The sequence below is a fragment of the Scyliorhinus torazame genome, chromosome 6, assembly GCF_047496885.1.
Source record: "Scyliorhinus torazame isolate Kashiwa2021f chromosome 6, sScyTor2.1, whole genome shotgun sequence".
In the NCBI taxonomy this organism is placed as follows: Eukaryota; Metazoa; Chordata; class Chondrichthyes; order Carcharhiniformes; family Scyliorhinidae; genus Scyliorhinus; species Scyliorhinus torazame.
In genome coordinates, this window is record NC_092712.1 from 316787238 (window position 1) to 316809718 (window position 22481).

At 49.7% G+C, this 22481-nt stretch overlaps 1 protein-coding gene across 4 annotated transcripts in view; it reads right to left on the reverse strand.

Annotated features, from left to right (window-relative positions):
- The window catches only part of LOC140425627 (cadherin-6-like), a 260191-nt gene that overhangs the window by 15182 nt on the left and 222528 nt on the right, over positions 1–22481 (reverse strand). For all 4 annotated transcript variants that reach the window (XM_072510136.1, XM_072510133.1, XM_072510134.1 and 1 more), the window contains exons 10-11: positions 18012–18129; positions 1881–2132 (exon numbers count right to left, since the gene is read on the reverse strand). In XM_072510136.1, coding sequence (XP_072366237.1) covers positions 1881–2132; positions 18012–18129 — 370 coding nt within the window. The remainder of the gene's footprint in view (positions 1–1880; positions 2133–18011; positions 18130–22481) is intronic.

Here is a 22481-nt window from a genome sequence, read left to right on the forward strand (position 1 = left end):
TCAACATTCAATTTGCCTTATTTTTTATTTCCAATAAAATTATTATATGTCTTCACTAGAAGTATTGATTATAAGAAATGCTGTCACAGCGTTGGAATGTAATTTGTGCACAATTACCAGAGGTTAGTGTGGTAATGTGCCCCTTTAAGGGGGAGGGGGTGTCCTGGAGGGTTGTGTGATCCGATCGGCCAATTGGGCCGGAGTGTGCGAATCCTGGCATTGATCGTGGGTTTCCCAGTTAGTTAGGAGTTTGGAGTCTTGGAACATGGTGGCCTTTTATCTCACTCTCTGTATATAGTTCCTCGTTTAATAAACCATTATGCATTAATCAACTTTGTGGTCGCCTGTCTGACATGCTACATTGGCGACGAGGATCAACCGGAGTGCCTTCGTACTGCTGCAGAGATTGGGAGAGCAGGCCTCGTGTGAAATTCTTTCCTTTGAAGAAAACTCATTGAGCAGTCGGAGTGACAAAATGCCCCTTTTGGCAAACCTAATATGGAACAATGGGTACTATTTGTCAAACGCCTCCGCTATTTCTTTTTAAGGCTAATTAAAGGGAAGAAAAGCAGTGGGTAATCCTATTAACGGTCTGTGGAGCTCTCACACATAACCTGATTAGGAGCCTGACTTCCCCAGATGCCCCCGACTCCAGAATCTTCAAAGAGCTTGTGGAGTGAGTCAAGGGGCATTATTAACCAAAGCTCTTGATAATAATTCAATGATACAAGTTCAATTTGACAACAAGTGTACCAAGGGAGATGTTGAAGCATTCGCGGAGTGCCTAAAACAAACGGCTAAACAACGTGTGTTCGGGTCTGCACTTAATGACAGGTTGAGCGATAGGCTGGTGTGTGGTGTTTTTTAAAATAAATTTAGAGTACCCAATTCATTGGTCTGTGGTGTTGTAAATGAAACTGATACACAAACAATTGTCAGCAGAGGCCACGATTACATTAAAGAAGGCATTAGAGGTTGGTCAGGCTATGGAAAGTGTCGAAAGGGAAGTGCAGAGCGTGCAAGCAGGCGAAGCCCACCAGATTTGGCAGGAAGCTACTGGCAGTTGTGGCGCCAAAGACGAAGGCACAGAGAGTAATGAGCAAAGAGGCTCAGCGCAAAAGAGAGCGCAGAGGTATCGGGAATTTGGTCTGCAGACTAGGAGCAATGAAGAATGCTACTGGTATGGGGGAGATCATTCCCAGAGGAGATGTAAATTCAGAACAGCTACATATTACGGCTGCAATAGGAGGGAGAAGCTTGGGAGGAAATGCAAGACCAGGTGGAGCCCAGAGGTGGTCACCAAAAAAACCTCAAGACTCCAGTACACAGTGTGAGGAATAAAGAATCTGAAGTACATAGCTTAAACAACATGAAGGTGGGCATGACACGCTCAATTAGGGTTAATGGTCAGCCACTTAGAATGGAGCTGGGCATGGGGGCCTCCGCAACATTTGCAGGTGAACAACTGTATCGATGTTTGCAAAATGGGGTCCAGCCCCTGAGGATAAAAAGCCAGGATGTGCAGGTTAGGTTACGGGGATAGGAAGGGTGGGATTGGGAGTTGGCCTAAGTCGAGGGTTGGTGCAGACTCGATGGGCCGAATGGCCTCCTTCTGCACTGTAGTGACTATTATTTACCCTGAGAACGTGACCCCTTGTGCTCGAACCTCCATCGAGGGGAATCATTATCCCAACAGCTTTTAATTATCCCTCATGTATTAAAGTAAATTCCTCCATGTCGCCTCCCCCTTGTCGCCTGAAGTTACCATTCCAGGCATTTCTGACACAAATAACCGCACTTGCTTGAGGTGAGAGGCAGAAACGGACAATTCACTGAAACGAGAGAGCGTTTGATGAAAAAAGTTTTTACAAAACACTTACCGAGAAGGATAATGATACACAGCAGAATGGCAATAAGGGCACCAGTGCTGAGGCCAGGAGGGAGGATTATTGCTTCAGTGTTGCAGGACTGCATTGTGCCATCACTGTCACAGGCGCACACTCTAATTAGCATGCTATTAGTGCTGCTCTGTATAGGGTACTCCTTGTCAGAAATGAGAATGGGCAGAAGATAAGTGTTCATCTCTTGACGACTAAATCCACCTCTCCTGGTCAGAATTCCTGCTGTGTTATCTGAAAATAACGTGAAAGAGTCAAACCGTTATTCTGTGTGGTTCCCCATCAATCCTTTGACAAAACTGCAAAACCAAGAGGATACAAGACGAACAACCTGGTTTTTTTCTTGTATCTTATTGTTTGATTGTTGCCTGGTTTTTATGCTTTAGAAATCTACTGGTTTCTCCCCTTCCACTCTTCATCCATCCCTTTCAAACTCCCCCCCAACCCCACCCCCTCCCCCAGCAACAAATGATCTAAGGTGGGGCCACTGCTTTACAAAGCACAGAACCCACTTTCTAGGGTTATACTTTCTAGGATTCTTTCTTTGCCAAAACATGAACCGAGCTGGTTTAGCACAAGGCTAAATCGCTGGCTTTAAAAGCAGACCAAGGTAGGCCAGCAGCAAGGTTCAATTCCCGTAACGGCCTCCCCGAACAGGTGCTGGAATGTGGCGACTAGGGGCTTTTCACAGTAACTTAATTTGAAGCCAACATGTGACAATAAGCGATTTTCATTTCATTTCATTTTCATTACAAAACTGTAACTGCGCCAAAACGTGATCGCCGTCCTCCGTTCCAGAAAGACAGAAAGGGCAGAGTCATCGGAGGAGAGCATCTAAGGATGAACAATCTGTGCAATGGATACGGTCATGTGGGTGTCATACTGATCAGGTCAGGCAAACAGATCCAGCTCAAGTATGATCCCATGGAGTGAGATGGTTGGGTCGTGTATGTTTCTGAATGGGCGGATGGGGTATTGTATGTACCTCGATAATGAGATATTCAGGTTGGTTTATGCCCCTGTACATTGAGATGGGCAGGTTGTTTATGCCCCTGTACAGTGAGATGGGCAGGTTGTTTATGTCCATGTACAGTGAGATGGGCAGGTTGTTAATGCCCCTGTACAGAGAGATGGGCAGGTTGTTTATGCCCCTGGACAGCGAGATGGGCAGGTTGTTTATGCCCCTGTACAGAGAGCTGGGCAGGTTGTTAATCCTGTACAGTGAGATGGGCAGGTTGTTTATGCCCCTGTACAGTGAGATGGGCAGGTTGTTTATGCCCCTGGACAGCGAGATGGGCAGGTTGTTTATGCCCCTGGACAGCGAGATGGGCAGGTTGTTTATGCCCCTGTACAGTGAGATGGGCAGGTTGTTTATGCCCCTGGACAGCGAGATGGGCAGGTAGTTTATGCCCCTGTGCCCCTCTACAGTGAGATGGGCAGGTTGTTTATGCCCCAGTGCCCCTGTACAGTGATATGGTCAGGTTGTTTATGCCCCTGTGCCCCTGTACAGTGAGATGGACAGGTTGTTTATGCCCCTGTGCCCCTGTACAGTGAGATGGACAGGTTGTTTATGCCCCTGTACAGTGAGATGGGCAGGTTGTTTATGCCCCTGTACAGCGAGATGGGCAGGTTGTTTATGCCACTGTACAGTGAGATGGGCAGGTTGTTTATGCCCCAGTACAGTGAGATGGGCAGGTTGTTTATGCCCCTGGACAGCGAGATGGGCAGGTTGTTTATGCCCCTGTACAGTGAGATGGGCAGGTTGTTTATGCCCCTGTACAGTGAGATGGGCAGGTTGTTTATGCCCCTGGACAGCGAGATGGGCAGGTTGTTTATGCCCCTGGACAGCGAGATGGGCAGGTTGTTTATGCCCCTGTACAGTGAGATGGGCAGGTTGTTTATGCCCCTGGACAGCGAGATGGGCAGGTAGTTTATGCCCCTGTGCCCCTCTACAGTGAGATGGGCAGGTTGTTTATGCCCCAGTGCCCCTGTACAGTGAGATGGTCAGGTTGTTTATGCCCCTGTGCCCCTGTACAGTGAGATGGACAGGTTGTTTATGCCCCTGTGCCCCTGTACAGTGAGATGGACAGGTTGTTTATGCCCCTGTACAGTGAGATGGGCAGGTTGTTTATGCCCCTGTACAGTGAGATGGGCAGGTTGTTTATGCCCCTGTACAGTGAGATGGGCAGGTTGTTTATGTCCCTGTACAGTGAGATGGTCAGGTTGTTTATGCCCCTGTGCCCCTGTACAGTGAGATGGTCAGGTTGTTTATGCCCCTGTGCCCCTGTACAGTGAGATGGGCAGGTTGTTTATGCCCCTGTACAGTGAGATGGGCAGGTTGTTTATGCCCCTGTACAGTGAGTTGGTCAGGTTGTTTATGCCCCTGTACAGTGAGATGGACAGGTTGTTTATGCCCCTGTACAGTGAGATGGGCAGGTTGTTTATGCCCCTGTACAGTGAGATGGGCAGGTTGTTTATACCCCTGTACAGTGAGATGGGCAGGTTGTTTATGCCCCTGTACAGTGAGATGGGCAGGTTGTTTATGCCCCTGTACATTGAGATGGGCAGGTTGTTTATGCCTCTGTACAGTGAGTTGGTCAGGTTGTTTATGCCCCTGTACAGTGAGATGGACAGGTTGTTTATGCCCCTGTACAGTGAGATGGGCAGGTTGTTTATGCCCCTGTACAGTGAGATGGGCAGGTTGTTTATGCCCCTGTACAGTGAGATGGGCAGGTTGTTTATGCCCCTGTACAGTGAGATGGGCAGGTTGTTTATGTCCCTGTACAGTGAGATGGGCAGGTTGTTTATGCCCCTGTACAGTGAGATGGGCAGGTTGTTTATGCCCCTGTACAGTGAGATGGGCAGGTTGTTTATGCCCCTGTACAGTGAGATGGGCAGGTTGTTTATGCCCCTGTACAGTGAGATGGGCAGGTTGTTTATGCCTCTGTACAGTGAGATGGGCAGGTTGTTTATGCCCCTGTACAGTGAGATGGGCAGGTTGTTTATGCCCCTGTGCCCCTGTACAGTGAGATGGACAGGTTGTTTATGCCCCTGGACAGCGAGATGGGCAGGTTGTTTATGCCCCTGGACAGTGAGATGGACAGGTTGTTTATGCCCCTGTACAGTGAGATGGGCAGGTTGTTTATGCCCCTGTACAGTGAGATGGGCAGGTTGTTTATGTCCCTGTACAGTGAGATGGGCAGGTTGTTTATGCCCCTGTACAGTGAGATGGGCAGGTTGTTTATGTCCCTGTACAGTGAGATGGACAGGTTGTTTATGTCCCTGTACAGTGAGAGGGGCAGGTTGTTTATGCCCCTGTACAGTGAGCTGGGCAGGTTGTTTATGCCTCTGTACAGTGAGATGGGCAGGTTGTTTATGCCCCTGTACAGTGAGATGGCCAGGTTGTTTATACCCCTGTACAGTGAGAGGGGCAGGTTGTTTATGCCCCTGTACAGTGAGATGGGCAGGTTGTTTATGCCCCTGTACAGTGAGATGGGCAGGTTGTTTATGCCCCTGTACAGTGAGATGGGCAGGTTGTTTATGCCCCTGTACAGTGAGATGGGCAGGTTGTTTATGCCCCTGTACAGTGAGATGGGCAGGTTGTTTATGCCCCTGTACAGTGAAATGGGCAGGTTGTTTATGCCCCTGTACAGTGAGATGGGCAGGTTGTTTATGCCCCTGTACAGTGAGTTGGGCAGGTTGTTTATGCCCCTGTACAGTGAGTTGGGCAGGTTGTTTATGCCCCTGTACAGTGAGATGGGCAGGTTGTTTATGCCCCTGTACAGTGAGATGGGCAGGTTGTTTATGCCCCTGTACAGTGAAATGGGCAGGTTGTTTATGCCCCTGTACAGTGAGATGGGCAGGTTGTTTATGCCCCTGTACAGTGAGATGGGCAGGTTGTTTATGTCCCTGTACAGTGAGATGGTCAGGTTGTTTATGTCCCTGTACAGTGAGATGGACAGGTTGTTTATGCCCCTGTACAGTGAGAGGGGCAGGTTGTTTATGTCCCTGTACAGTGAGATGGGCAGGTTGTTTATGCCCCTGTGCCCCTGTACAGTGAGCTGGGCAGGTTGTTTATGTCCCTGTACAGTGAGATGGACAGGTTGTTTATGTCCCTGTACAGTGAGATGGGCAGGTTGTTTATGCCCCTGTACAGTGAGATGGACAGGTTGTTTATGCCCCTGTACAGTGAGATGGGCAGGTTGTTTATGCCCCTGTACAGTGAGATGGGCAGGTTGTTTATGCCCCTGTACAGTGAGATGGGCAGGTTGTTTATGCCCCTGTACAGTGAGATGGGCAGGTTGTTTATGCCCCTGTACAGTGAGATGGGCAGGTTGTTTATGCCCCTGTACAGAGAGATGGGCAGGTTGTTTATGTCCCTGTACAGTGAGATGGGCAGGTTGTTTATGCCCCTGTACAGTGAGATGGACAGGTTGTTTATGCCCCTGTACAGTGAGATGGGCAGGTTGTTTATGCCCCTGTACAGTGAGATGGACAGGTTGTTTATGCCCCTGTACAGTGAGATGGGCAGGTTGTTTATGCCCCTGTACAGTGAGATGGACAGGTTGTTTATGCCACTGTACAGTGAGAGGGGCAGGTTGTTTATGTCCCTGTACAGTGAGATGGGCAGGTTGTTTATGCCCCTGGACAGTGAGATGGGCAGGTTGTTTATGTCCCTGTACAGTGAGATGGGCAGGTTGTTTATGCCCCTGTACAGTGAGATGGGCAGGTTGTTTATGCCCCTGTACAGTGAGATGGACAGGTTGTTTATGCCCCTGTACAGTGAGATGGGCAGGTTGTTTATGCCCCTGGACAGTGAGATGGGCAGCTTGTTTATGCCCCTGGACAGTGAGCTGGGCAGGTTGTTTATGCGCCTGTACAGTGAGAGGGGCAGGTTGTTTATGCCCCTGTACAGTGAGATGGGCAGGTTGTTTATGCCCCTGTACAGTGAGATGGGCAGGTTGTTTATGCCCCTGTACAGTGAGATGGACAGGTTGTTTATGCCCCTGTACAGTGAGATGGGCAGGTTGTTTATGCCCCTGGACAGTGAGATGGACAGGTTGTTTATGTCCCTGTACAGTGAGATGGGCAGGTTGTTTATGCCCCTGTACAGTGAGATGGGCAGGTTGTTTATGTCCCTGTACAGTGAGATGGGCAGGTTGTTTATGCCCCTGTACAGTGAGCTGGGCAGGTTGTTTATGCCCCTGTACAGTGAGCTGGGCAGGTTGTTTATGCCCCTGTACAGTGAGATGGGCAGGTTGTTTATGCCCCTGTACAGTGAGATGGGCAGGTTGTTTATGCCCCTGTACAGTGAGATGGGCAGGTTGTTTATGTCCCTGTACAGTGAGCTGGGCAGGTTGTTTATGCCCCTGTACAGTGAGCTGGGCAGGTTGTTTATGCCCCTGTACAGTGAGATGGGCAGGTTGTTTATGTCCCTGTACAGTGAGCTGGGCAGGTTGTTTATGCCCCTGTACAGTGAGATGGGCAGGTTGTTTATGCCCCTGTACAGTGAGCTGGGCAGGTTGTTTATGCCCCTGTACAGTGAGATGGGCAGGTTGTTTATGTCCCTGTACAGTGAGATGGGCAGGTTGTTTATGTCCCTGTACAGTGAGCTGGGCAGGTTGTTTATGCCCCTGTACAGTGAGATGGGCAGGTTGTTTATGTCCCTGTACAGTGAGATGGGCAGGTTGTTTATGTCCCTGTACAGTGAGATGGGCAGGTTGTTTATGCCCCTGTACAGTGAGCTGGGCAGGTTGTTTATGCCCCTGTACAGTGAGCTGGGCAGGTTGTTTATGCCCCTGTACAGTGAGATGGGCAGGTTGTTTATGCCCCTGTACAGTGAGATGGGCAGGTTGTTTATGCCCCTGTACAGTGAGATGGGCAGGTTGTTTATGCCCCTGGACAGTGAGCTGGGCAGGTTGTTTATGCGCCTGTACAGTGAGAGGGGCAGGTTGTTTATGCCCCTGTACAGTGAGATGGGCAGGTTGTTTATGCCCCTGTACAGTGAGATGGGCAGGTTGTTTATGCCCCTGTACAGTGAGATGGACAGGTTGTTTATGCCCCTGTACAGTGAGATGGGCAGGTTGTTTATGCCCCTGGACAGTGAGATGGACAGGTTGTTTATGTCCCTGTACAGTGAGATGGGCAGGTTGTTTATGCCCCTGTACAGTGAGATGGGCAGGTTGTTTATGTCCCTGTACAGTGAGATGGGCAGGTTGTTTATGCCCCTGTACAGTGAGCTGGGCAGGTTGTTTATGCCCCTGTACAGTGAGCTGGGCAGGTTGTTTATGCCCCTGTACAGTGAGATGGGCAGGTTGTTTATGCCCCTGTACAGTGAGATGGGCAGGTTGTTTATGCCCCTGTACAGTGAGATGGGCAGGTTGTTTATGTCCCTGTACAGTGAGCTGGGCAGGTTGTTTATGCCCCTGTACAGTGAGCTGGGCAGGTTGTTTATGCCCCTGTACAGTGAGATGGGCAGGTTGTTTATGTCCCTGTACAGTGAGCTGGGCAGGTTGTTTATGCCCCTGTACAGTGAGATGGGCAGGTTGTTTATGCCCCTGTACAGTGAGCTGGGCAGGTTGTTTATGCCCCTGTACAGTGAGATGGGCAGGTTGTTTATGTCCCTGTACAGTGAGATGGGCAGGTTGTTTATGTCCCTGTACAGTGAGCTGGGCAGGTTGTTTATGCCCCTGTACAGTGAGATGGGCAGGTTGTTTATGTCCCTGTACAGTGAGATGGGCAGGTTGTTTATGTCCCTGTACAGTGAGCTGGGCAGGTTGTTTATGCCCCTGTACAGTGAGATGGGCAGGTTGTTTATGTCCCTGTACAGTGAGATGGGCAGGTTGTTTATGCCCCTGTACAGTGAGATGGGCAGGTTGTTTATGCCCCTGTACAGTGAGATGGGCAGGTTGTTTATGCCCCTGTACAGTGAGATGGGCAGGTTGTTTATGCCCCTGTACAGTGAGCTGGGCAGGTTGTTTATGTCCCTGTACAGTGAGCTGGGCAGGTTGTTTATGCCCCTGTACAGTGAGCTGGGCAGGTTGTTTATGCCCCTGTACAGTGAGCTGGGCAGGTTGTTTATGCCCCTGTACATTGAGATGGGCAGGTTGTTTATGCCCCTGTACAGTGAGATGGGCAGGTTGTTTATGCCCCTGTACAGTGAGAGGGGCAGGTTGTTTATGTCCCTGTACAGTGAGATGGACAGGTTGTTTATGCCCCTGTACAGTGAGATGGGCAGGTTGTTTATACCCCTGTACAGTGAGATGGGCAGGTTGTTTATGCCCCTGGACAGCGAGATGGGCAGGTTGTTTATGCCCCTGTACAGTGAGCTGGGCAGGTTGTTTATGCCCCTGTACAGTGAGATGGGCAGGTTGTTTATGCCCCTGTACAGTGAGAGGGGCAGGTTGTTTATGCGCCTGTACATTGAGATGGGCAGGTTGTTTATGTCCCTGTACAGTGAGATGGGCAGGTTGTTTATGCCCCTGTACAGTGAGATGGGCAGGTTGTTTCTGCCCCTGTACAGTGAGATGGGCAGGTTGTTTATGCCCCTGTACAGTGAGATGGGCAGGTTGTTTATGCCCCTGTACAGTGAGATGGGCAGGTTGTTTATGCCCCTGTACAGTGAGATGGCCAGGTTGTTTATGCCCCTGTACAGTGAGATGGCCAGCTTGTTTATACCCCTGTACAGTGAGAGGGGCAGGTTGTTTATGCCTCTGTACAGTGAGATGGCCAGGTTGTTTATACCCCTGTACAGTGAGAGGGGCAGGTTGTTTATGCCCCTGTACAGTGAGATGGTCAGGTTGTTTATGCCCCTGTACAGTGAGATGGGCAGGTTGTTTATGCCCCTGTACAGTGAGCTGGGCAGGTTGTTTATGCCCCTGTACAGTGAGATGGGCAGGTTGTTTATGTCCCTGTACAGTGAGATGGGCAGGTTGTTTATGCGCCTGTACAGTGAGATGGGCAGGTTGTTTATGCCCCTGTACAGTGAGATGGGCAGGTTGTTTATGCCCCTGTACAGTGAGATGGGCAGGTTGTTTATGCCCCTGTACAGTGAGATGGGCAGGTTGTTTATGCCCCTGTACAGTGAGATGGGCAGGTTGTTTATGCCCCTGTACAGTGAGATGGGCAGGTTGTTTATGCCCCTGGACAGTGAGAGGGGCAGGTTGTGTATGTTTCCGCAAGGACCGAGCGGGTGGTCTACGTTCCTACACAGTGAGGTGGACGCAGTGGAATAATTATCTGGAGAGTGAGTTTGCACATTCTGGGCTGTGAACCTGAGAGAGTGACCTGAGAGAGGACCAGCCACTGGAGGTTCCCCTGATATTACACTGTAGAATCATAGACTCATAGAATTTACAGTGCAGAAGTAGGCCATTCGGCCCATCGAGTCTGCACCGGCCCTTACAAAGAGAACCCTACTCAAGCCCACGTCTCTATCCTATCCCCGTAACCCAGTAACCCCCACTTAACCATTATTTTGGACACTGTGGGCAATTTTATCATGGCCAATCCCCCTAACCTGCACATCTTTGGACTGTGGGAGGAAACCGGAGCACCCGGAGGAAACCCACGCACACACGGGGAGAACGTGCAGACGCCGCACAGACAGTAACCCCAAGCCGTGAATCGAACCTGGGGCCCTGGATCTGTGAAGCAACTGTGCTAACCACTATGCTGCCGGGCTGCCCATGTATCGTTCAACAGAACCAAAGGAGAAACTATATCAACGTCTGTTTCTCTGGGGTCTCCGGCGCTGGGAGGATGGAAAAATCTGCATGGAATTTCCAGGCTGCAATGAACTCTTCCACTCTTATTAGGATGGTCTTGCGTACATGTTTTACCATAATCGCTCTGGAAATATGGAGATATCACGTCCTTAAGTAATTCAACAGTACATAAAACTACATGGACTGACTAATACATGAATGTATGTTATACCCTGAGATTACATTGCTGGTATTAACTCCACTCCAGTTATTGGCTTATAATAGACACAATGCTGAGAAATAATATGGATCCTTGCCATTTCATTCCTCTGCAGAATATCGCTGAAACACGCTTGCTTTTCCCAATTTATTTCCCAAATCCGCTCCTTGGCACACAATTTACAGCTTGCAGTTTGGATGTGCCATCTGAGTCAAATTTATATTTTCTAAAAGGCTGAACTGAGGTGCCCAGTGGTGAGAGTTCACATTGGACCAGCTGTTACTTTTTATGTGAAAGCTGACATTAGGCGGGTCTAGGGAATTAATAAAGCCCACAATTGGAAGATTTCTAAAAGGCCAAAATTAATTATGCCAAGACCAAGAATAAACTCTGCTTCATTTCCATATGAATTATACATTTTATAATACATATCCAGGGTAATAAATAATGCAATATTTCACTGCAAGGTATAAACTTGTTATATCTTCTTACAAGTCACATGATTGATGAACCTACTTTTTTTTAATGACACAGCGTTGTAAATTAAACCCACTGACATCATCCGAAAAGCCAAGGATATTTCATATACAATTCATTGGTATACTGAGTAAAATAAAATGCAGATTACTATGTATTGTAAAAAGTAATGTAATGTCATGCAATATAATAATGAGAATCTTTATTAGTGTCACAAGCAGGCTTACATTAACACCGCAATAACGTTGCTGTGAAAATCCCCCAGTTGCCACACTCCAGCGCCTGTTCGGGTACACAGAGGGAGAATTCAGAATGTCCAATTCATCTAACAGCACGTCTTTCAGGACGTGCAAGAGGAAACCGGAGCACCCGGAGGAAATTCACGCAGATACAGGGAGAACGTGCAGACTCCGCACAGACAGTGACCCAAGCCTGGAATTGAACCTGAGACCGTGGCGCTGTGAAGCAACAGTGCTAACTACTGTGCTACCATGCCGTATCAAAGTAGGAGGGAGCTAAAGGCAATTACAGAATCTGGAGGTGACGAATGTGATATAAAATAGTTACTTTAGAGATATTAGTTACTGTAATGTAGAGATAGGCCAGTCTCATTCTGGTGAGTTCACAGACAAAGGATTTCAGACCGCATGGCAAAGTGTGTCCACCAAAGGAGGAGAAAAGGATGCTGGGTAATAGGGGCCAGAGGAAGGGATTGGAAGTGAGCCAATCAGAATATATCAACAGGTCAGGAGGGGTATAGGATGACCTATGGGAATCGTGTATGTGAAACGTGATGCCATTTGAATTGATTTGCAGAGATCCCTTTGTCTCTTTGTTCATTCGCTTTCCGGGGTGTAGGAGACTGGATGTGTCTTATGCCTCTGTGAAATGAATCAAGCTTGCAAGCCAAATAAAATAACTAATGCTGTACCTGCAAATCCATCTCGACTTTTATTGAGGCCAGACTGCCGGTAAAGAAATTTGATTTGTCAGAGGATTTAAAACTTTGCTAATTTGTTGATGAAATCAATCAACATCTCCCGCAGTCACATTTATGCGTTGTAACCTCCTCCCATCTACTTGTCATTCTAGACCTATTTGCTTTGTGTCATTGTTAACTTTATTGCAAAATAACTGACTAATTCACCAACCCGAAACTACAAGACCATCTCTCACTGCTGCTGCTCCACACGACTGAATGTGATTAAATGAATGAGTTTTCACAGTCTTTCAATGGATCTTTGCACAATCTTAACATTAGTTTAAAAATCAGCGTTGATAAGAATAATTTACACTTGTTATCAGTTTGATTTCAGCTTGAGCAGATAAGGCGTGTAGATAAAAAAGACTCAAAATTTCAAGTAAAGTGAATCTGTCCACACAAAAGCACATATTTTCATTCATCTGCTTCATGCAAGGCGTGAGGTTTCTGTGTTATATCACAGATTGCTGGCTGGTGACTGGGTTATAAACACTTCCTCTTCTCTCAAACGGACAGGTTTACTACCTTCAGGTTCTTGGGGAAAGAAGTTCGGACAGGAATTCTGTTAGAGCTTCACTGATGAGTGAGGCACAATCAATTTGGCTGGAGACGAAGTTGAATCCAAACTGAGGCTTTATCAGTATCAGATGTGTGGCCTCCCACAGCAGCTGGCGAAATGGCTGCGAGCTGGAGGCCACGCATATTTATAACCCGCCTCCTGGGCGGAGCTAGCATGCAGGGGCCACAGGTGAACCTGTAGTGCAGATTCTACTATACAACCTCTAATATCAGAACACAGTGGTTTACCACATTCACCCCCTGTTAAAACTGAGTCCGGCGGGGTTGGTAACTATATACAATTAGAAATTTTAATATTTACAGAGCAGTAAAAAAAATGTCTCTGGTCATCTGGCGGGCCGGTCAGAGGTTCAGCCGGTCCGGTGCCTTGATGGTTCTTTGAGGTCAACGAAGCGGAGCCGGCGATGTTGGCGCTGTCGTGGTCGAAGTAAACTCCGTGAGTGTGCCAAAATCCTCTTCATCAACGGGGGTGGGCAGGGATAGGACGGACGGTCCTAGGGGGGGTGATGGGGGCGGCAGGGGAGGGGAGAGTGGCGCCGGGGGCGACGGGTGTGGTGTGGGGGTGGAACCTGCTGGTGCCAGGTCCCTGAGGTAGACGGTATCCTGGTGGCCGTCGGGGAACGCCACGTAGGCGTACTGTGGGTTTGCATGGAGCAGGTGCACCCTCTCCACCAACGGATCCGCCTTGTGGAGCCACACATGTTTACGGAGAAGCACGGTTCCCAGAAATGTGAGCCAAGTTGGGAGCGATACCCTGGATGTGGACTTCCTGGGGAAGGCAAAAAGACGTTCATGCGGTGTACTGTTAGTGGCAGTGCAGAGTAATGAGTGAATGGAATGTAGTGCATCAGAGAGGACCTCTTGCCAGCGGGAGGCCGGGAGATTCCTTGCCAGCTGGACGGCCCTCCATACCGTCCCATGCTCCCTTTCTACCTGTCCGTTTCCCCGGGGGTTGTAGCTCGTCGTTCTGCTGGAGGCGATACCCCTGCTGAGCAGGAACTGACGTAGGTCATCACTCATGAATGAGGATCCCCTGTCACTGTGGATGTAGGCGGGGAAGCCGAACAGAGTGAAGATAGAATTAAGGGCTTTAATGACGGTGGCAGACGTCATGTCGGGGCATGGGATGGCGAAGGGAAACCGGGAGTATTCATCGATCACACTGAGGAAATACGTGTGTCGGTCGGAGGAGGGGAGGGGGCCTTTGAAATCCACGCTGAGGCGTTCAAAGGGGCGGGAGGCCTTCACCAGGTGCGTGCGGTCCGTCCGGTAGAAGTGCGGTTTGCACTCTGCACAGACCTGGCAGTCCTTGGTGATTGTCCTTACTTCCGCGATGGAGTAGGGCAAATTTTGTGCCTTAATGAAATGGTACAATCGAGTGACCCCCTGGGTGACAAAGGCTGTCGTGCAGGGTCCGGAGTCAGTCTACCTGTGCGCTGGCACATATACCTCGGGATAGGGCGTCTGGGGGTTCGTTGAGCTTACCGGGGCGATACTTAATCTCGTAGTTATAGGTGGAGAGCTCGATTCTCCACCGCAAGATTTTATCATTTTTGATCTTGCCCCGCTGTGTGTTGTTGAACATGAAGGCTACCGACCGTTGGTCAGTGAGGCGAGTGAATCTCCTGCCGGCCAGGTAATGCCTCCAATGTCGCACAGCCTCAACGATAGCCTGGGCCTCCTTTTCGACGGATGAGTGCCGAATTTCAGAGGCATGGAGGGTGCGGGAAAAGAATGCCACGGGCCTGCCTGCCTGGTTGAGGGTAGCGGCAAGGGCGACGTCCGGTGCGTCGCTTTCTCCTTGGAAAGGAAGTGTTTTGTCTATAGCGTGCATTCCAGCTTTGGCAATATCAGCTCTGATCCGGGCGAAAGCCTGTTGGGCCTCGGCCGTCAGGGGGAAATGAGTGGACTGTATGACTGGGCGGACCTTGTCTGCATAGTTTGGGACCCACTGAGCGTAATACGAGAAGAACCCCAGGCAGCGTTTGAGGGCCTTGGGGCAGTGGGGGAGGGGGAGCTCCATGAGGGGGCGCATGCGGTCGGGATCGGGCACCAGAACACCGTTCTGGACCATGTAGCCGAGGATGTAGCCGAGGATGGCTAAGCGGTTTGTACGGAACACACACTTCTCCTTGTTATACGTGAGGTTGAGGGGAGTGGCGGTGCGGAGAAATTTAGTGAGGTTGGCGTCGTGGTCCTGCTGATCATGGCCGCAGATGGTCACATTGTCTAGATACGGAAACGTGGCTCGCAAGCCGTACCGGTCGATCATTCGGTCCATCTCCCTTTGGAAGACCGATACCCCATTGGTGACGCTGAAGGGGACCCTAAGGAAGTGATATAGCTTGGCAAAGAGGGAAGGAGGATCGACCTTTAGGGTCGCGAGGCCACACACAGTGAGGGGTGGTAAGGGTCCGCCGAATTTAAGGATCAGGCTCTGGAGGTTGCACTGCAAGTCCAGGCCGAGGATAAGTGCAGCGCAGAGGTTAGGGAGGATGTAGAGGCGATAATCGTGGAACTCTACGCCTTGGACTGTGAGCGTGACCGTGCAGTACCCCCGGATCGCTATGCGATGGGATCCGGAGGCCCAGGAAGATACCCAAGGGAGCAGCGCCTTACCGTATTTGGGTGTACAAAGCTCTCGGTGCTCCCAGTAGGCAGGAGGTCACATGGCCGTTGACTTTTACGCTGGTGGTTGCGTTGGTCAGATTATGTGATCGGGACTGGTCGATTGCCATGGAGGCGAGACATGGTTGATCGTCGGGTAGTGAGGCGGCCGTTGAGTTGAGGTCCTGGAACGCCGTTGGTGTCCATGTGCTGCGGGGTGGACAAGATGCCGGCGCCCGGAGATCCTGGGGATTACAAAATGGCGGCGCCCATGGAACGCATGCGTTGTGCGGGGGAGAAGATGGTGGCGCCCATTGGTCGCACATGGCCTGGGGAGGAGAGGAGGATGACGGCGCCCACTGTCCGTGACCCGGGGGGGGGGGGGCGGGGGGGGTGACCGCGGCCGCTGAGCGGGCCTGGCACACCGCTGCGAAGTGGCCCTTCTTCCCGCAGGCCTTACAGGGGGCAGCGCGGGCTGGGCAGCGTTGGCGGGGGTGTTTTAGCTGGCCGCAAAAATAGCATCGTGGCACTCCCGGAGATCACTGGCTGACGCGTAGCGCAGGCGTATTGGGTGGGCAGCGCACCCACTGGGGCGGCTGCGTGTGGGGCCCATGAAGCGTAGGAGGAGTGGGCCGCGCGGTTGGGGGTGTAGGACTGGACATTGCGCAGGGCGACCGTCAAGGAGAGCGCTAGTATTTTAGTCTCTGCGAGGTGGCGCGTGGCCCCTTCCAGGAGCCGCTGCCTGATAACATCAGACCCAATCCCAGTTACAAAAGCGTCCCGCATAAGGAGATCTGAGTGCTCCTTAGCTGTAACGTTCTGGCAATCACAGTCCCGAACTAGTGGGATCAGGGCCCTCCAGAAGTCCTCGATTGACTCACCAGGTAGTTGAGTCCGCGTTGAGAGTGCGTGTCTGGCGAAGAGCGTGTTCGTCTTCTGCTCATAATTTTCTTTGAGTCGAGTCATGGCATCAGCGTAATTGGGGGCATCCTGGATCAGCGGGAAGACTTTGAAGCTGAGTCTGGAGTACAATATTTGAATCTTCTGAGCCTCTGGAACAGGGGTCGGCGCCGCGTTGATAAACGCTTCAAAACAAGCCAGCCAGTGCTGGAAGTCCTTTCTGGCGTCGCTTGCGTGTGGATCCAGCTGCAGGCGATCTGGTTTAATCCGGAGGTCCATCTTCTGAATCTGATACTAATAAATTGAGGCACGATCAATTTGACTGGACACGAAGTTGAATCCAAACTGAGGCTTTATTAGTATCAGATGTGTGGCCTCCCACAGCAGCTGGCGAAATGGCTGCGAGCTGAAGGCCACACATATTTATAACCCGGCTCCTGGGCGGAGCTAGCATGCAGGGGCCACAGGTGATATTAACCTCTAATATCAGAACACAGTGGTTTACCACAATGAGGCATTCCTTCCGCACTTCCTGGGGACGTTTTTGCAGTGGACTGAGAACAGCTCGAAGGGATTTCTGTCATTTACAGTAGAGTTGAAGGCCATCATAATCAAGGACTGAAGTCTCATAGATTTGATCCTGTAGGTTCACTGGAATCACTCAATAACCTGGAGAGTTTGATACTAATAGGGGCAAACAGATGAGCGACAAATTGCCCGTCAAATACTTTGAACATCTGCCTCAACGAGTAACAGCGATCTCTTACCCTCATGTGAACTCAAGACTTACAAAAAGAGAAAGTGTTTCAGGCACCAACAATAGCTGTGCCACCAGAGACTTTGCCACAGGCATTCAGTGCAGACCAATACAGAATACTAAAGTGTAGCAGCAGGAGGCCTGGTCTGAAGTTCAGACTTAATCATCAGGAAGCCTTACTATACTATCCAAGTCCTAACCATGCTGATAGCTGAAGTGCAGGCAGATCGTGTTGGTGCAGATGCCCGAAGAACATGGAGTTTGATATCTTTATGATGCCCTATGGGCTGCGCAGTTTTGGACTATACAGTTATTCAGGAACTAAAGATTTATTTTCCCCGTAACGTGCTAAGTAAGGTCATAATAATCAGTCATTTGGCAACAGTGGGCTTGCTATACAATCCATTTAATAATGGTAGTGGAAATAATAGTAGTTTTGAAAATGATGTTGTTTCTACATCAGGTGACTGATCCATAATGTCAGTTTCAAATATCTATGTGACAAGTTAAGAAATTCGCCCCCGTCTCCCCTGACTCTTACCCCCCAAGCTGAGAAGTGGAAAATTTTAACAGACAAACAGCATAGAGACTAAAGCTCCCACCTGGTTGAGTATTGTTTTTTAACCAACTATGAGGCAACCCAAACCCCTAACCGAAGAGCTTTTCTTTTCGAAAATGCAACACTTAGCTCTACAAAACACAAAACCCCGCGGGCGCTGAAAGTGCAAAATATAAATAGCAATCGCTGGAAACTCTCAGTGACCATGGCAGAGGAAGGTTCACTCTTGCTGCCTGGTATTGCTGCGTGTTCCCAGCACCTTTTGTCTCTGTAAATCTTCATCGTATTGTGCCCATGTCGGCTGTCGATGGTGGTTTAAATCCCTACCTTCATTATCCCGGACTGTAAAATTGGGATTGTTCGCGGCCTCTGGAGCCAAGCAGAAGAAGAATCTGGATCCACTGGGTGGTGAGTCCTGATCCACAGCACTGACCGTTTGTATCAGCTGTATGTCAAATGAACACAAAAATCAGTTCTCTGCAACCATCCACATGTACACATAGAGCCGTATAAATACTCAACTGTTCCAAGAACTGAGTATTAGTTATATCAGTTATTAGAATATATCAATAAAATGTGCACCGCAGTTTTTAAATACTGCTTTCGACCAAATATATAACTTGCATTTTTACGTACTTTTACAAGTCTCATGTAATTTTTGAAAAAATTCCAATTAAGGGGCAACTTAGCGTGGCCAATCCACCTACCCTACACATCTTTGGGTTGTGGGGGTTGTTACGTTCTGGCGTTTGGCCAGACGGACTTAATGCTCTCTAGAACATCAAGTTCGTGACTAGCTAAATGTATATTATTAAACATTACCGTGGGTCAGATAACAATAAGGGGCGGGATTCTCTGCAATCGGCGCGATGTCCGCCAACCGGCGCCAAAAACGGTGCGAATCAGTCCGGCATCGCGCCGCCCCAAAGGTGCGGAATTCTCCGCACCTTGAGGGGCCGAGCTAGGACCGCGCCGGAGTGATTTCTGCCCCGTCGACTGGCAGGAAAGGCCTTTGGTGCCCCGCCAGCTGGCGCGGAAATGACTTTGCCGTGCGATGCATGCGCGGGAGCGTCAGCGGCCGCTCACAGCTCCCCGCGCATGCGCAGTGGAGGGGGTCTCTTCCGCCTCCACCATAGTGAAGACCATGGTGAAGGCGGAAGGAAAAGAGTGCCCCAACGGTACACGCCCGCCCGCAGACCGGTGGGCCCCGATTGCGGGCCAGGCCACCGTGGGGGCACCCCCCGGGGCCAGATCGCCCCGCGCCCCCACCAGGACCTCGGAGCCCGCCCGTGCCGCCTTGTCCTGCCGTTCGAAAGGTGGTTCAATCCACGCCGGCGCGATTTCCGCCGACCTGGCGCGGCGCGATTCCTACCCCCGCCGAATCTCCGCTGGCGGAGAATTTGGGACACGGCGAGGGAGGGATTCATGCCGGCCCCCGGCGATTCTCTGACCCAGTGGGGGTTTGGAGAATCGCGCCCAAGAAAACTATCAAAATCTACTAACTACAATATTACTATTATTAAATTATCTAAAAGCGACTACAAATGCAACAATCCACGACATCGACTATCTCCAGACACCCCGAGGTAACAGTGTCACGTGGTTCTTTTTTACTGCCACCTGCTGGTTGGAGGTCCTATCAATTAATATTTACATGATTGCTTATGCATATCATCACAGGGGTGAGACCCACACAGACACGGGGTGGGATGTGTAAACTTCACACAGCCAGTGACCCGGGGCCAGGTTCGAACCCGGGTCCTCGGCCTCGTGAGGCAGCAGTGCTAACCGCTGCGCCACCGTGCTGCCCCAATTTTCACGTAACTTGACACCAAGCAGAGATTAGGCCTGGGAGTTAGTTAAAGAGGCTGGTTTCCAGGAACGTTTCAAAGGAGGAGAGATGGGTGTAAGGGGGTTGAGGAAGAGAATTCGGAGCTTAGGGTTGAGGCAGCTGAAGGTATGATCAGTAATGTACCGACTAAAATCGGGAATGCACAAGATGTCAGAATTGGAGGAGCAGAGAGATTATGAAGGATTTCTAGGGCTGGAGGAGGGTGGGGGTGGGGGTGGGGAGGGGGGCGCAAAGCCATGGAAGGTTTTGAAAACAAGGAGGAAAATGTTAAAAGTGACACATTGCAAGGGCAGGAACCAATGTAGGTCAGCGAGGGGTGAATTCCAATAATGGTTACTTTTGGTGCTATTTGAAATGGGTCAGAAGTGACATTGTTGGACAAGCATTAAGTACGTAGCTGCTAATATAGCCACCAGTACATTGTAGACTCAGATATCTTGTTAACCATTATCCAAAAGCCACTGTTTGAAGTGCCAAGTTTCGGGATCTGCTTTTGTGCCCTGATATTCAAATTGATTGAAAGCTCATTGTTCAAATAGCGAGGTATGTGGAATGGTCACTTAGGTGAAGGCTGGCGGTACTCATTATTCAGATAAATCATTGGTCAATACCTTCAGGAGAACAGAAACCATAAGACCATAAGACATAGGAGTGGAAGTAAGGCCATTCGGTCCATCGAGTCCACTCCACCATTCAATCATGGCTGATTTCAACTCCATTTACCCGCTCTCTCTCCATCGCCCTTAATTCCTCGCGAAATCAAGACTTTATCAACTTCTGTCTTAAAGACACTCAACGTCCCGGCCTCCACCGCCCTCTGTGGCAATGAATTCCACAGACCCACCACTCTCTGGCTGAAGAAATTTCTCCTCATCTCTGTTCTAAAGTGACTCCCTTTTATTCTAAGGCTGTGCCCCAGGGTCCTAGTCTCCCCTGCTAATGGAAACAACTTCCCTACATCCACCCTATCTAAGCCATTCATTATCTTGTAAGTTTCTATTAGATCTCCCCTCAACCTCCTAAACTCCAATGAATGTAATCCCAGGATCCTCAGACATTCATCGTATGTTAGGCCTACCATTCCTGGGATCATCCGTGTGAATCTCCGCTGGACCCGCTCCAGTGCCAGTATGTCCTTCCTGAGGTGTGGCGCCCAAAATTTCTCACAGTATTCTAAATGGGGCCTAACTAATGCTTTATAAAGCTTCAGAAGTACATCCCTACTTTTATATTCCAAGCCTCTTGAGAAGAATGACAACATTGCATTTGCTTTCTTAAAAGCAACAGAAACAGAAGTAAATAGCAGGGAATTCCAGGAAAAATCAAGTGAACAAGTTTCTTATAAATAATTAAGCAGACTCAAGTACTTTCATGAAAATAACTGGCAAGAGTACAACATAATCCATCCCACTTTGGCTCATATTTCTAATTTCTACTGATTCAATAAATAAACGACATGGTTATCAGATTCTGTCTATTCTGTCCATTTTTCCAAGCGAGCTGGGGTGAGGTCATGACAATGGTGGTTTTGACTTGTTCGAATACCATAAACCAATGGCTTTGATAGTAAATTAACGGCATTATGGTCTGCGTTCTCTGAAACGCCAGAATGTGGGCACATGATCTAGATGCACATTGTAGCCCCCTCGAACCCCGTGACCCATCCGTTGAGTACCTGGTTGATTGGTGATTGAACTCCATGCACCCACCTTTGCCACAGGTACCCACCTTTGCCACATTTCCCTTAACACCTTTGGTGATCAAGAATATTTCAAGCTTTTTTTAAGATGGCGGCATGGTAGCATAGTGGCTAGCACTGTTGCTTCACAGCTCCAGGGTCCCAGGTTCGATTCCCGGCTTGGCTCACTGTCTGTGCGGAGTCTGCACGTTCTCCCCGTGTGTGCGTGGGTTTCCTCTGGGTGCTCCGGTTTCCTCTCACAGTCCAAAGATGTGCAGGTTAGGTGGATTGGCCGTGATAAATTGCCCTTAGTGTTCAAAAATGTTAGCTGGGTTTACTGGGTTACGGGGATATGGTGGAGGCGTGGGTTTAATAGGGTGCTCTTTCCAAGGGCTGGTGCAGACTCGATGGGCTGAATGGCCACCTTCTGCACTGTAACTTCTATGATTCTATGAAGATTAACAATTGATCTAACATCAATTGCCATTTTCAGAAGAGAGTTCCAAACTTTGACCACCTTTGGCGTGTCGCGGTGATGTGGCGCACATTCATTCGTCAATCAACGTCACCAGAAAGCAGATTCCTTCATCATTCAACTCACTTTTTGTTATTCATTCAAGGGGCGTAGGCATCATTGACTAGGCCAGCATTTACTGTCCATCGCTCATTGCCCCGAGAAGGTGGTAATGAACTGTCATCTGAAATACAACTGACTTGACTTTCTCTGCCAATTCAGAGGGCTATTAAGAGTCAACACATTCGATCAGACTGGGGAAGGGTTGGGGGAAGGGCAATAGATTTTCCGAATGAGCATTGGTGAACCAGGTGGGTATTTATGACTGTCCAGTCACCCGATGAACACTGTTTACCAGGGGTGGGTTTTCCGGTCTTTTCACCAGTGGGAGCTTCCAGCCCTGCCGAAGTTCCCCCCCCCCCCCCCCACGGTCAAAATCCCCAGTGGCGGAGTGGGCGAGATCCTGCTGGTGGCCAATGGCTTGCCTCATCGGCTGCAGGAAACCGCACTGCGGTGAGAGGGGGCCGGGGGGCGGGGTTCCTGACCTAGGTTCATATTCCACATTTATTGAATTAACGGAATTAAAATTTCCCGCTGCCCTGCTGAGATAGGAACACTTGCTTCTGGATTGTTCATCCAGGCCTCTTGTATACAAAGGGCAGCACGGCAGCACAGTGGTTAGCACAGTAGCTTCACAGCGTCAGGGTCCCAGGTTCGATTCCCGGCTGGGGTCACTGCCTGGGGGGTGGCTAC